The sequence below is a fragment of the Sinohyriopsis cumingii genome, chromosome 13, assembly GCF_028554795.1.
Source record: "Sinohyriopsis cumingii isolate HCF-2022 chromosome 13, ASM2855479v2, whole genome shotgun sequence".
NCBI classification, from domain to species: Eukaryota; Metazoa; Mollusca; class Bivalvia; order Unionida; family Unionidae; genus Sinohyriopsis; species Sinohyriopsis cumingii.
In genome coordinates, this window is record NC_142973.1 from 46270954 (window position 1) to 46282788 (window position 11835).

The 11835-nt window shown below is 34.0% G+C and overlaps 1 protein-coding gene across 1 annotated transcript in view; it reads left to right on the forward strand.

Annotated features, from left to right (window-relative positions):
- LOC149785348 (homeobox protein orthopedia-like) overlaps nt 1–1041 on the forward strand; it is a 33260-nt gene extending 32219 nt beyond the window's left edge. Inside the window, exon 4 of the mRNA XM_089979240.1 lies at nt 362–1041. Within this exon, the coding sequence (XP_089835366.1) occupies nt 362–646 (285 nt within the window). The 3' untranslated portion in view covers nt 647–1041. The remainder of the gene's footprint in view (nt 1–361) is intronic.
- Nucleotides 1042–11835: the final 10794 nt, after the last annotated feature.

Below are 11835 nucleotides of genomic sequence, written 5' to 3' on the forward strand. Positions count from 1 at the left end.
TCTAGTACAGTAAATTCAAACTGTATTACGCTTGGGGATATTTTTTTTTACTTCCGAAGAGATGTTATTCTTGGCCCGGTTCTGAATCATAAATTTTTTTTATTTTAAGCAAATATTTTCTAAAATATTTGGATTTTTTCATTCAGGTTCAAAATCTAGCTGTAAAATTAGTTAAGCTTACAATTTAAAAATAACGTCTGGCTAGCTAGGCAAATATATAGTCTGGGACTTTTTTCTTTACCCTCCAAAATTCATGAAATTTTCTTGAAAGACTTCTTTATGTTGCTAGTTGTATATAAATATCTTGACGAAATTTTTAGATCACGTTTCTTTTTTTAAAATACGCTTTTAATTTCTTCAGCTTCAGCACAGTCCGTGGACGAATAGTGGACATGTGCCTTACTCGATGCCAAACAGCAACTGCATGGTTCCACAAAACACCATGCCGAATTTTATGGGGCTTGCGCATTACAACCACATGACATCATATCCAGTTCCACCACAATCTCCTCCTGGCCTTGCTAACGTTCAGTCACTGGATCTGAGAGATGATCCGGAATTCAGAAATTCCAGCATTGCTGCATTGCGCCTGAAGGCGAGAGAACACAGTGTTACTATGGGACTATTTGGTGCTTGCGCTAAATAATATTCATTGTCTTGAAGTATTGACAATTATTGCTTATCGTTACCCTTTATACGAGGAACAATTTCTAAAAGGAGACAGATTTGAACGTGGATAAGTTGTAATATGCCATGAGACCCACGTGAGCTTAAGAATCATTGGTATGACTGTTGTGTCTGGTTATGTGTTGGGAAAGGACATGCTTCAATTCTTTACACTGTAATGGAAGGATGGGCAGTTGTATTTTCCATTGCATCAGAACCGTTGTCAAAGTAGATGAATGCAGGCCGAATGCTGTTATTGAACGTGAAGAATAAATTCATCGTTTATTCTATCATCTTGTGTTTGTACTGATTACGCTGTAGCTATAACAGTGACGAAAAAACTTATATGTACAATAAAATTGTTTATGCTTTTGATTATTTTTTCCAAACTGTTGTGATAACAACTAAAATACATTGCCCCACCAGGACAACTCGATTTACTCGACAGAAATAATATCTTAAGTTTTTACTCATTATTAGATCTAAACTATTTTCTTCTTCGAATATTGGAGACAAAAGTCAAGAAATACGATTAATTTTACATCAGGTTATTTGTCTTCAATACAACATTATACTCAAAACTACAAATGGTGTTTTGAATATATATAATTTATACATTCGTTTGGAATTCGTACTTTTCAGTCTTTGATATATTCATCATGGTGTTTAAGGTAACAGCTCTGTAAGAAATAAATCTTGTAATATTTGATATCCCTTGTTGTAGAGAGAAGATGTCAAACTGTCTATAGTCAACACCAGTGGCGTAAATGTCACTCCCGTGGCCCCTGCAACGCGGGAGGCGGGTGGCATTCAAGAAAGAGACCAGAATCCCAAGTTCTACTACCCTGTGGGGGGGGGGGGGTTCTGAATTTTTGGTCTTGTATATATGTTACATATTTTCCTTCTGTGAATTAAATTTGTACAAAATTGACATATTTGCTATTCAATCTGAACTAGAACACTTTATTATTTACTGATATACTTAAAATGTGATAAATTATGTCTGTCGTAAAATGTATGCTCATGTCAGTCGAAATCTTGTGAAATCTTGTGTTCTGGCATGAGTGAGATTCAGATCGTATGTTGCATCCAAACCGAGTGAATCAGAAATCAAAGCTTGAATTACCTACTCAGAATTTACAATTTGTTTTCATTTCTGTTCTAAACCTTTTCTGAAGATAAGTTATAATGAAAAAATTAATTCTATATTTCTGTCTGCATTTTAAGAAAATATCACGCGTAAATAGAAAATGGTCACTGTAGTAAAGTGATTTCGACTTGGTTTGTTTTGTTGTTGTTGTTGTTAATAGTAGTTTTGAATCGATTGTAAGTAAACACTGAAGATGTTCCATTGTTGTTTATATCTACCGGAAGTGTCTATCGGTTTACCGTTTACTAAATCATCGATTCCATCTAAGCTACAGTTCTTGAATGAAGCCATGACCTTAAGTTTGTTTCGGAAATCTGTTGTGTTAATTTGTGTGTACACATCCAAATATACAATGTAGTTAAATTAAAACTCTCGGCTTTCTAATTGTTTGGTTACCTGATTACAACCGAGCTATCAGACCTAACTAAGGTTTGACGGAAACCGATAGGAGGCCATGTTCTGTTATCCTTTTCATTAATCAATCATATTACAGCTTTCAGATTTATGAAAAGTTAAAAATGTGATTCGAAACATAGCATTGGTAAAGACAACTTTCCCTAACAGGAAATGCAGTACCTTAGCTGATGCGTCACTAAGACTAAGTGGGATGTGAAAACAAAGGTCACCAAACAATGAACCTTCTTTTTTTCCTTTAGTTTTTATTTCTTAACCCCGTAATAGTTTGATCACTGGGTTGGGGAACCATCCCAAGGTCACCTTACAATCAAACATTTCTAGTTATCAGATAATCTAGGGACAATACATATAATCTACAAAAAAAAAAAGAAAACACACACATACACACGCATGCACACATGCATGTGGCACACAATCTAGGTGACATGGACTTTTGTGATATTACAGTATTTTGTTCCTGTTTACCATCAAGCCAAATACAAGTTACATGTTCATTATTGAGGTCATTTTTAAAGAAATTGGTCCTCTTTTTTATTTACCTTAGCAGTGTATTCTTATGCATTGCAACTACTTGCTTAAAAGCAAAATTAGAAGGATTTTTCATATTGAATCTGCAAGTTTAAATATAATATTTTGCCATAATAAGCAGACAATTACACAAACTGTCCAGTTGTTCACTTCCTAAAGAATGTTTCTTTTTTAAGACAAATGTACAATCTTTGGGCAAAAAGGTGCAAAACTTCAATAAAACGGTACCAAAACTGTGAAGTCATATTACAATCATAAATGAGATGCTCAATATTTTCATTTTCTCTCTTACAGAAAGTATATTTGTTGTCATCTAATATGTTAATTCTTTCCAGAAAATCATTAGTAGCGAGTATTCTATGGATTAATTTAAAGTTAAAAGAGATCAGCTTGGTATCCTTGGTATAGCATTTCGCCCGGCTACAAATCTCAGACCACTCCTCACTACTTATATTTTTATTAAATACTTGCATCCACGTTCTTGCTTAGCACTGTGTTGCCTTTTAGCTTTTTTGAAAAGATCTTTGTAAACAAACTTGAGTGAATTTTGTTTTTGCAAGTTCATTATTTTATCCTACTGCTTATTAAACTTGTTATGTATTAAATGTTTTTTTTATCACATCTTTCCATGCTTTTGGATATTAAGGAAAAGTATTTCAAGAAATCATCGCTTCTAGTTTTTTGTTTTATTATTTCAAAAGGTGTTACATTACCGTGATCATATACTAGATCATTCGGAATTTAAAAACCGGCTTCTGTCCAGGATTTGTATTGATAGAACATTTTTTTTTTTGGAGGGGGGGGGGGGACAAAATTTAAAATACTCATGGACAGATACTCGTTGGGACTTTGCGGTTTCTCTTTCCAATTAGATACTGCCAAAATTACATCTCTCCAAAAATTGTTTTTAATGCACTTACTAAATTCTTCTAATTTTCCTAAATTCCATATATCCTTTTTATTTCTGAGTATAGTTGTATTGACTAAGTTCTGCCACGTTCCATTTTCCTTTTCCAGAAATCTTTTTACACATCTTATCTTGATATACCTAATGAATGAAAATATGTGTATCATATTTAGTCCTCCCTCGTTTTCTGGGGAAACTAGCATATATATCACGTTTTATTTTCTCTACTTTTCCACCTCTTACAAACTTAAATAATGTGTGATTTAGTTCTGCTTCAACTTTTGCTGATGGGTTTTGGAAGTGCTGAAAAAAATGTATGAATATGGGCAGAACAAGAGTTTTTACAACAATTACTTTACCAGCTATTTACAGATGTCTTTGACTCCAGCTTGCCAGTATTCGTTTTGCCTGTGTTAGCTTCTTCATATAATTAATTGTCACGATTTGTTGCAAATCTGGAGAAAAATCTATGCCAAGGAGTGTAAAGTTAAAAGAGGACCAAATTTGGCCCCTTTCGGGACATATCCTTTTATTAGAAAATTTCCTGTTTTCAATCCAAATAGCTTTTGTTTTTGTGTTATTACGTTTAAGTAAAGATAATAGAAAAAACCTTGCAAGATAGTCAAAGTTGCTTCAAGAGAAAGTTGAGATCCATCAAGAAGAATAAAAGCATCATCAGCATACTGACCCAATTTATATTCATTGGCGTCAAAGATTAGTCCCCGTACATCCACATTTTGCTTTAAAGTTATAGCTAAAATCTCAACCCCAATAATAAACAAATAAGGTACAAGGGGATCTCCTTGACGACATCCTCTTTCAAGTCTAAAAAAGATGACATATGCCCATTATTTATAACACAACTTTTAGAGTCATTACAAAACAGTTTAAACCACTTACAAACGGAATCACCAAAGTTAAAAGATTGTAAAGCTACTTCCACAAAGATCCGGTTAATTGAGTCAAAGGTTTTTCCAAAGTATATTAACAATAATAAACCATATCTGTTTTCATTCTCAAGTTGGTCCATGATATCGTATAATAGCCTGATATTTTCTCCAATGAATCTACCCTTCATATATCCTTTTTGAGTATCACTGATTATTGATGGAAGAATCTTTTAAATCCTAGATGCAATGGCTCCTGAAGCAATCTTATAGTCAATATTTAAAAGTGATATAGGTCTCCACTTTTTCTTCTTTTTGGTAGACATGTGATGACTCCTTGAGTATGAAAATCTGAAAGTTTTCCTACAGTATATCCGTAATTCATTGATCTACATATAAATCCCCCAAGAGACTTCCAAAATAATTTATAGAACTCTACAGTGAATCCATCCGAGCCAGGATTTTTTCCATTTTCCATCCGTTTAAGAGACATACCGAATTCATTGATTGTAAGCAGACCCTCGCATGATTCTCTTTCCTCTTGACTAAGTTTAATATTGTGACTAAAAAATCTATTTCGAGTTTTTTGAGTAGCCTCATCATCAAGCTGAGCAATTCCACTTTGTACAATTCCATGTAAAACTGTTTTTGAGCTTCTAAAATATCTATTTGGTCAGATATATTTGTCCCATCATCTAAAATAATTTCCTTTATTGTCTTATTGACATAGTTTCTTTTTTCAACATTTAAAAATACTTTGTGCTTTTTTCTCCAAATCGATACCATCTAGCTTCAGATCTTAATATAACACCTATGTATTTTTTCCTAGATTTTTTTAATTCTGCTTTTTCTCTCTAAATTTTCCAGAGTTTCCTCATCTAATTTATTCGACAGCCCCCCCCCCCTCGCATTTCTATTATTTCCTGCTCAATTTTCATTAATTTGAACCTTCATTTTGACTGTGGATATTAATCACAATGGTTTGAATAAAACCCAGAAATAGTTTCCTATAGAATTTCGTTTGGATATTCATTTATTTCTCTGCAAAATTTCAATTTTAACATTTTCACTGGAATAGCTAAAAAAATAAATTCAAAGTCAGACTAATGGAACTTCGTCTAAATAAAGCGGATAAACACTCGAATTTAGACAGCAGAGTGCTCCACTCCGAATGTCTCGAAGTTTTTCTACTAAAATCTATCTCGGTTTCTTTCTTATTCATGGAAAGACTCGATTGTGTTCCGATTGTGGTTAACCTCAAACCGCATATGACCTTCACCTCAACGTCGCCTTTCTCTTGGATAGTTTTCCTTCATATTAACCAAAACGCTGACCTGGTCATCATGCATGCTTTGATAGATTTGGATCCATATTCATGGTGATATTGCATACTTTGATAAATTTTGATAACTACAATTTACATGGTCATCAGGCATACTTTGATAAATTTTGATAACTACTATATACATTGACATCATGCATACTTTGATAAATGTTGATAACTACAATTTACATGGTCATCAGGCATACTTTGATAAATTTTGATAACTACAATATGCATGGTCATCATGCATAGTTTGATAAATTTTGATAACTACAATTTACATGGTCATCAGGCATACTTTGATAAATTTTGATAACTACAATATACATGGTCATCATGCATGCTTTAATATATCTAGATCCATATACTTGGTCGTCGTGCATCCTTTGCTAGATTTGGATCCATATACATGGTCATCGTGTATACTTTGATAGACTGGATCCAAATACATGGTCATCCGGTATACTTTGGTAGACTGGATCCATATACATGGTCATCTTGAATACATTAATAGACTGGATCGAACTATATGGTCATCGTGAATACTTTGATAGACTGGATCCAAATACATGGTCATCGTGTATACTTTGATAGACTGGATACAAATACATGGTCATCGTGAATACATTGATAGACTGGATCATCGTACATGGTCATCGTGTATACTTTGATAGACTGGATCCAAAGACACGGTCATCGTGAATACATTGATCGATTTGGATCACTGTAGTGTACATTGTAATCATGCATGCTTTATTGGATTTGTATCCATATTCATGGTGATCATGCATACTTTGATAAATTTTGATAACTACAATATACATGGTCATCTTGCATACTTTGATAAATTTTGATAACTTCAATATACATGATCATCAGGCATACTTTGATAAATTTGGATCACTATAGTGTACATGGTCATCATGCATGCTTTAATATATTTGGATCCAAATACATGGTCATCGTGCATACTTTGCTAGATTTGGATCCATATACATGGTCATCGAGCATACATTGATAGAGTTGGATCCAAATACATGGTCATCATGCATACTTTGATAGATTTGGATCCATATGCATGGTCATCATGCATGCTTTCATATATCTGGATCCAAATACATGGTCATCGTGCATACTTTGATAGATTTGGACCCATATACATGGTCATTAAGAATACTTTGATAGATTTTGACCCATATACATGGTCATCATGCATACTTTGATAAATTTTGGATCCATATAATATACCCTGAGATCATGCATACTTTGATAGATTTGTACCCATATACATGATCATCATGCATACTTTGATAGATTTGGACCCATATATATGGTCATCGTGTATACTTTGATAGATTTGGACCCATATACATGATCATTATGAATAATTTTATAGATTTGGATCCATATACATGGTCATTAAGAATAATTTTTGATAGATTTTGGATCCATATAATATACCCTGTGATCATGCATACTTTGATGGATTTAGACGAATATACATGGTCATTATGCATTCTTTGATGGATTTGGACCCATATACATGGTCATTATGAATACTTTGATAAATTTTGGATCCATATAATATACCCTGTGATCATGCATACTTTGATAGATTTGGACCCATATACATGGTCATCATGCATACTTTGAGAGATTTGAATCCATAACATGGTCATCGTGTATACATTGATATACTGGTTCCAAATACATGGTCATCGTGTATACTTTGATAGTGTGTGTGTATGTGTGTGTGTGATTAGGATTTTTAACGTATCTTTAACAATTTTTCAGTCATATCGCTACGATGTCTGCAGTGTGACAGTTTATAGTGATGTCTAGCACTGGGACATCATGCCGCAGACATGTAGCATGATGTCCCACCCAGTCACATTATCCTGACACCAGGCTGACCAGTCCTAACACTAACCTCTTAATGCGAGGCAGCTGTAAGTACCATTTTTTTAAGCCTTTGGTATGACTCGGCCGGGGTTCGAACGCACGACCTCCCGCTTCCGAGGCGGACGCTCTAACCACTAGACCACCGGAGCGGTTTGACAGACTGGGTCTATATACATGGTCATCGTGTATACTTTGATAGACTGAATGCAAATACGTGGTCATCGTGTATACTTTGATAGACTGGATCCATATACATGGTCATCGTGTTTACATTGATAGATTGGATCCAAATACATGGTCATCGTGCATACATTAATAGATTTTGGATCCATATAATATGCATGGTGATCATGCATACTTTGATAGATTTGGATTCATAAAATATACATGGTCATCATGCATACTTTGATAGATTTGGACCCATATACATGGTCATCATGGATACTTTGATAGATTTGGACCCATATACATGGTCATTAAGAATACTTTGATAGATTTTGACCCATATACATGGTCATCATGCATACGTTGATAGACTGGATCCGTATACATGGTCATCGTGTATGCTTTGATAGACTGGATCCAAGTACATGGTCATCATGTATACTTTGATATATTTGGATCCAAATAATATACCAGCAAATCTAGAAATGTTGCTTGGCGTGTTATGGTTAGACTGAGGTCCATTCTCTTTCTTACCAATATGGTTTTATATTGAAGTATTGCACAGAGGTACACTGCGTGTAAATCTATATACTCACTTGCAGGTCGTAATAAAATATGTCTTTCTTAAAATGTGCGTAATACCCGTATGGCATTTACATTGTAACTGACACATACATAGTTGTAATCTACCCCCTCCAACAAATCATTGCTGCTTCATATTTAGTAGATATAACATAGCTGGAACATGAGTAAAATAGGCATTTCTGACATAACGGTGATCAGACAGACAGTGCTAAAAGTTCATGTTCAGCTAACTTTTAGAATTCCCTGTCCATCTATTTATAGTGACCTATCGAAAAGGCGTTGCATTTCCTGTCAAGGATAATTATCGTCAGCGATCATTACGGGATTATTTATGTAGAAGAATTGGAACCCAGTCAAGCAATGGTTGAAGATAAAAACAGAGCATATATGGGTTTGACTGGCCATATTTGGTTGATAAGGAAAAATATAATTTAACTAAAAAGAATCTTTCTGAGAACGAATCCATTTGTAACTGTAGAAAAGCAACACAATGACGTATATGTACACATTAAACGATGTATTCAATGTACACGTCTAAAAATAAATTGAACACATATATTTAGTGTATCGCCATCTCGTATAGAAATACACAAAAAACAACATTACAATCAAATGTACAAATAACTAGACCCCTAAGAATGTTACCATAGGAACACTTGGGCTATTTTGATAATCATTTTAAAATTACAGGCGCATTAGTCCAAACACTGAATTAATAGCGTTTCATTAAAACCATTTAAAAACTGAGGTCGCATTAGTTTAAATTTTTGTAACAAGTTTAATTGCAACCATCTAAAACCCACTGGCGATTGGTGAACATTATTATATTATATTATATTATATTATATTATATTATATTATATTATATTATATTATTCTCATTTGTGATGTCATAACATTTAGCTATACGTCTATAAAGATGTCATGATATTTAGCCATACATCTACAAATAATGTTAAACAGGAAAGACCTATCAACAGACATACAGACATTAACATAACAAAACTGGTCAACATTAAATAAATTTTATAGAAAATAAATTAAATCGCTATATTCAAATGTCAATAAAATGAGAAATAAAAGAAAAATGTTTTAACAACAATATAAAATAAGCGATTCATTCTGTTTTTACGTAAGAACGTTGTTTAAGTTTTATCAAAGCAGTACATAAGCGGAGTAACTCTTTGATAAATTCATTATTTAACAAACAAAAAAAAACAAATCCCAAATAAACAAATAAACACAAAAAGGAAACAAAAAAAAAGAACAATTTTTTCCTCTAATAAAAGGCATTTCGCTAGTTCTGATGAAGACATATCATTCACTCATTCATACAAGACATAATATTCACCTATTAATACGAGACACAGTATTCACCCATTCATACAAGACTTAGTATTCACCCATTCATACAAGACATAGTATTCACCCATTCATACAAGACATAATATTCACCCATTCATACAAGACATAGTATTCACCCATTTGACTACATGATCCTTCTGCGAACTTGGCTTAGTTTGTACTGAAGAACATACCGCGATGTCCATTCCTCATATGAGTAATTTCAATGCTTGGGTTGGACATGATTTGACAGACTCTGAATGGAAAAGTTATTGTGTAGATAATAAAGTATTAAAATATGTGCTAAATGATTAGTATGAGTGGGTTTATTCAATGCAACGTATGACTTGGTACCGCGATATATCTGTACATTGCGGCCCGTATTAGGTTCGGCCATTATGCCCCCTTTTCCCAGACGATCTTGACTTTTGTACGCTTTAAATATGATGTAGAGAAAGTTCAGACCCAATAATGATATTTTAGACATTTCAAGTCAGAACCGTGTTATCTAATATGCGTTTAAATCATGCAACATATGACACGTGCCTATCTGAAAGCGAGGTACCAGGTGGTGGAGTAGTCAAGGCATACGTCATTGCCGATGATTGAGAAATAACCTCTGTCCGAGTGGGTTCGAATCTCGGCTCAGTGGTCCACGTGGTTATGTGAAAATGCTCGCTAATAGCTTCCAGTGGGTCGGTGTTTCTTCCCAGGGTTTCCCGAATTCTTTCTCCTCCAAATATATTGGCAGCCATGTATAACCGATTATGTGCTGAAAAATGGCGTTAATCGATAAATCCAACAAGCCAAGCCAAACTTATCTGAAGCGACCATCATAATAAGCAGTTAGGTTAGGGATGGGGTTAGGGTGGAGTAAAGCACAGGCTTTCACGAGAGTGTTTCCAGATACAGGCACTTTTTTTAAAAACTAATATTTGTCTGAAATTGAAAACATTATCTAGAAAATACGGTTTGATTTAATATATTATTATATAATGAATAGCCGATCTGATTAAAATCAAATCTTCGCTTTCCTATGTGAAGATCTGACGGCGATCGCCTAAGGGTCATGTTTTTGTGACCGATGTTATTAACATAATTGCTTATTTTATCAGCCAATCAGATGAAGTCTTATATCTACGCCTTTTGGAGACTGAGCAGTATGGCTGAAGAACAATAATGTGAGCTGAACGATTGTATTCACTTTCAGACTTCTGCAATCTGTATTTTCATTGGCTAATGTAAAGGTCAGCAGAACATGCCCCCTAAACGGTCACTGTCAGGTCACGAACGATGGTTGAGATCTGATTTTAATCAGACTGATTTCAGATTTATCCAAAAATTAGGCGCTTTTTTGACAAAGTGTACTTAATATTAGGCAGGTTATTACGGCATCAAGTTTTTGGACAAAACATGTATCATGCTTCCATAGCTAATTAAGGACACAAGTCGCGAGTTACATATATGGATACATTATTGGCTCATCACCCCCCAAAAATTAACAAAGATTTAATCGTGTAAACAAGTAGCTGCAATCATTAAAACACAAGAAGGGAACTGAAATAACAAACTTATATGCAGTTAAATGAGTTTTGTAATCACTCTCTATACCTTAAATATGAAACGAAAAGAAAGCAAAATGAAACACTGTTTTCGTAGGAATAGGTTGTATATATAAACACAGCTGGAGAGCAGCACACTGAAGAAATAAGGTGTTAAATACAGTGCTTTATAGTTCTCTTCTTTCAAAAATGTCAACCATAAATAATTTATTTTCGAGCGTATGAATTTCTATCGCTTACAACAAAGTAAAAAATACCACAATAATTATACTCTGTGGAATCTGCGGAGAAAACGTTTATAGGCTATAAAGTTTCCTCACACATGCGTATATTAGGCAGCGTTTAACCCTTCAAAGAGTAATATTGCCACCATTTTATTGGCACGAAAGTTGCGATTA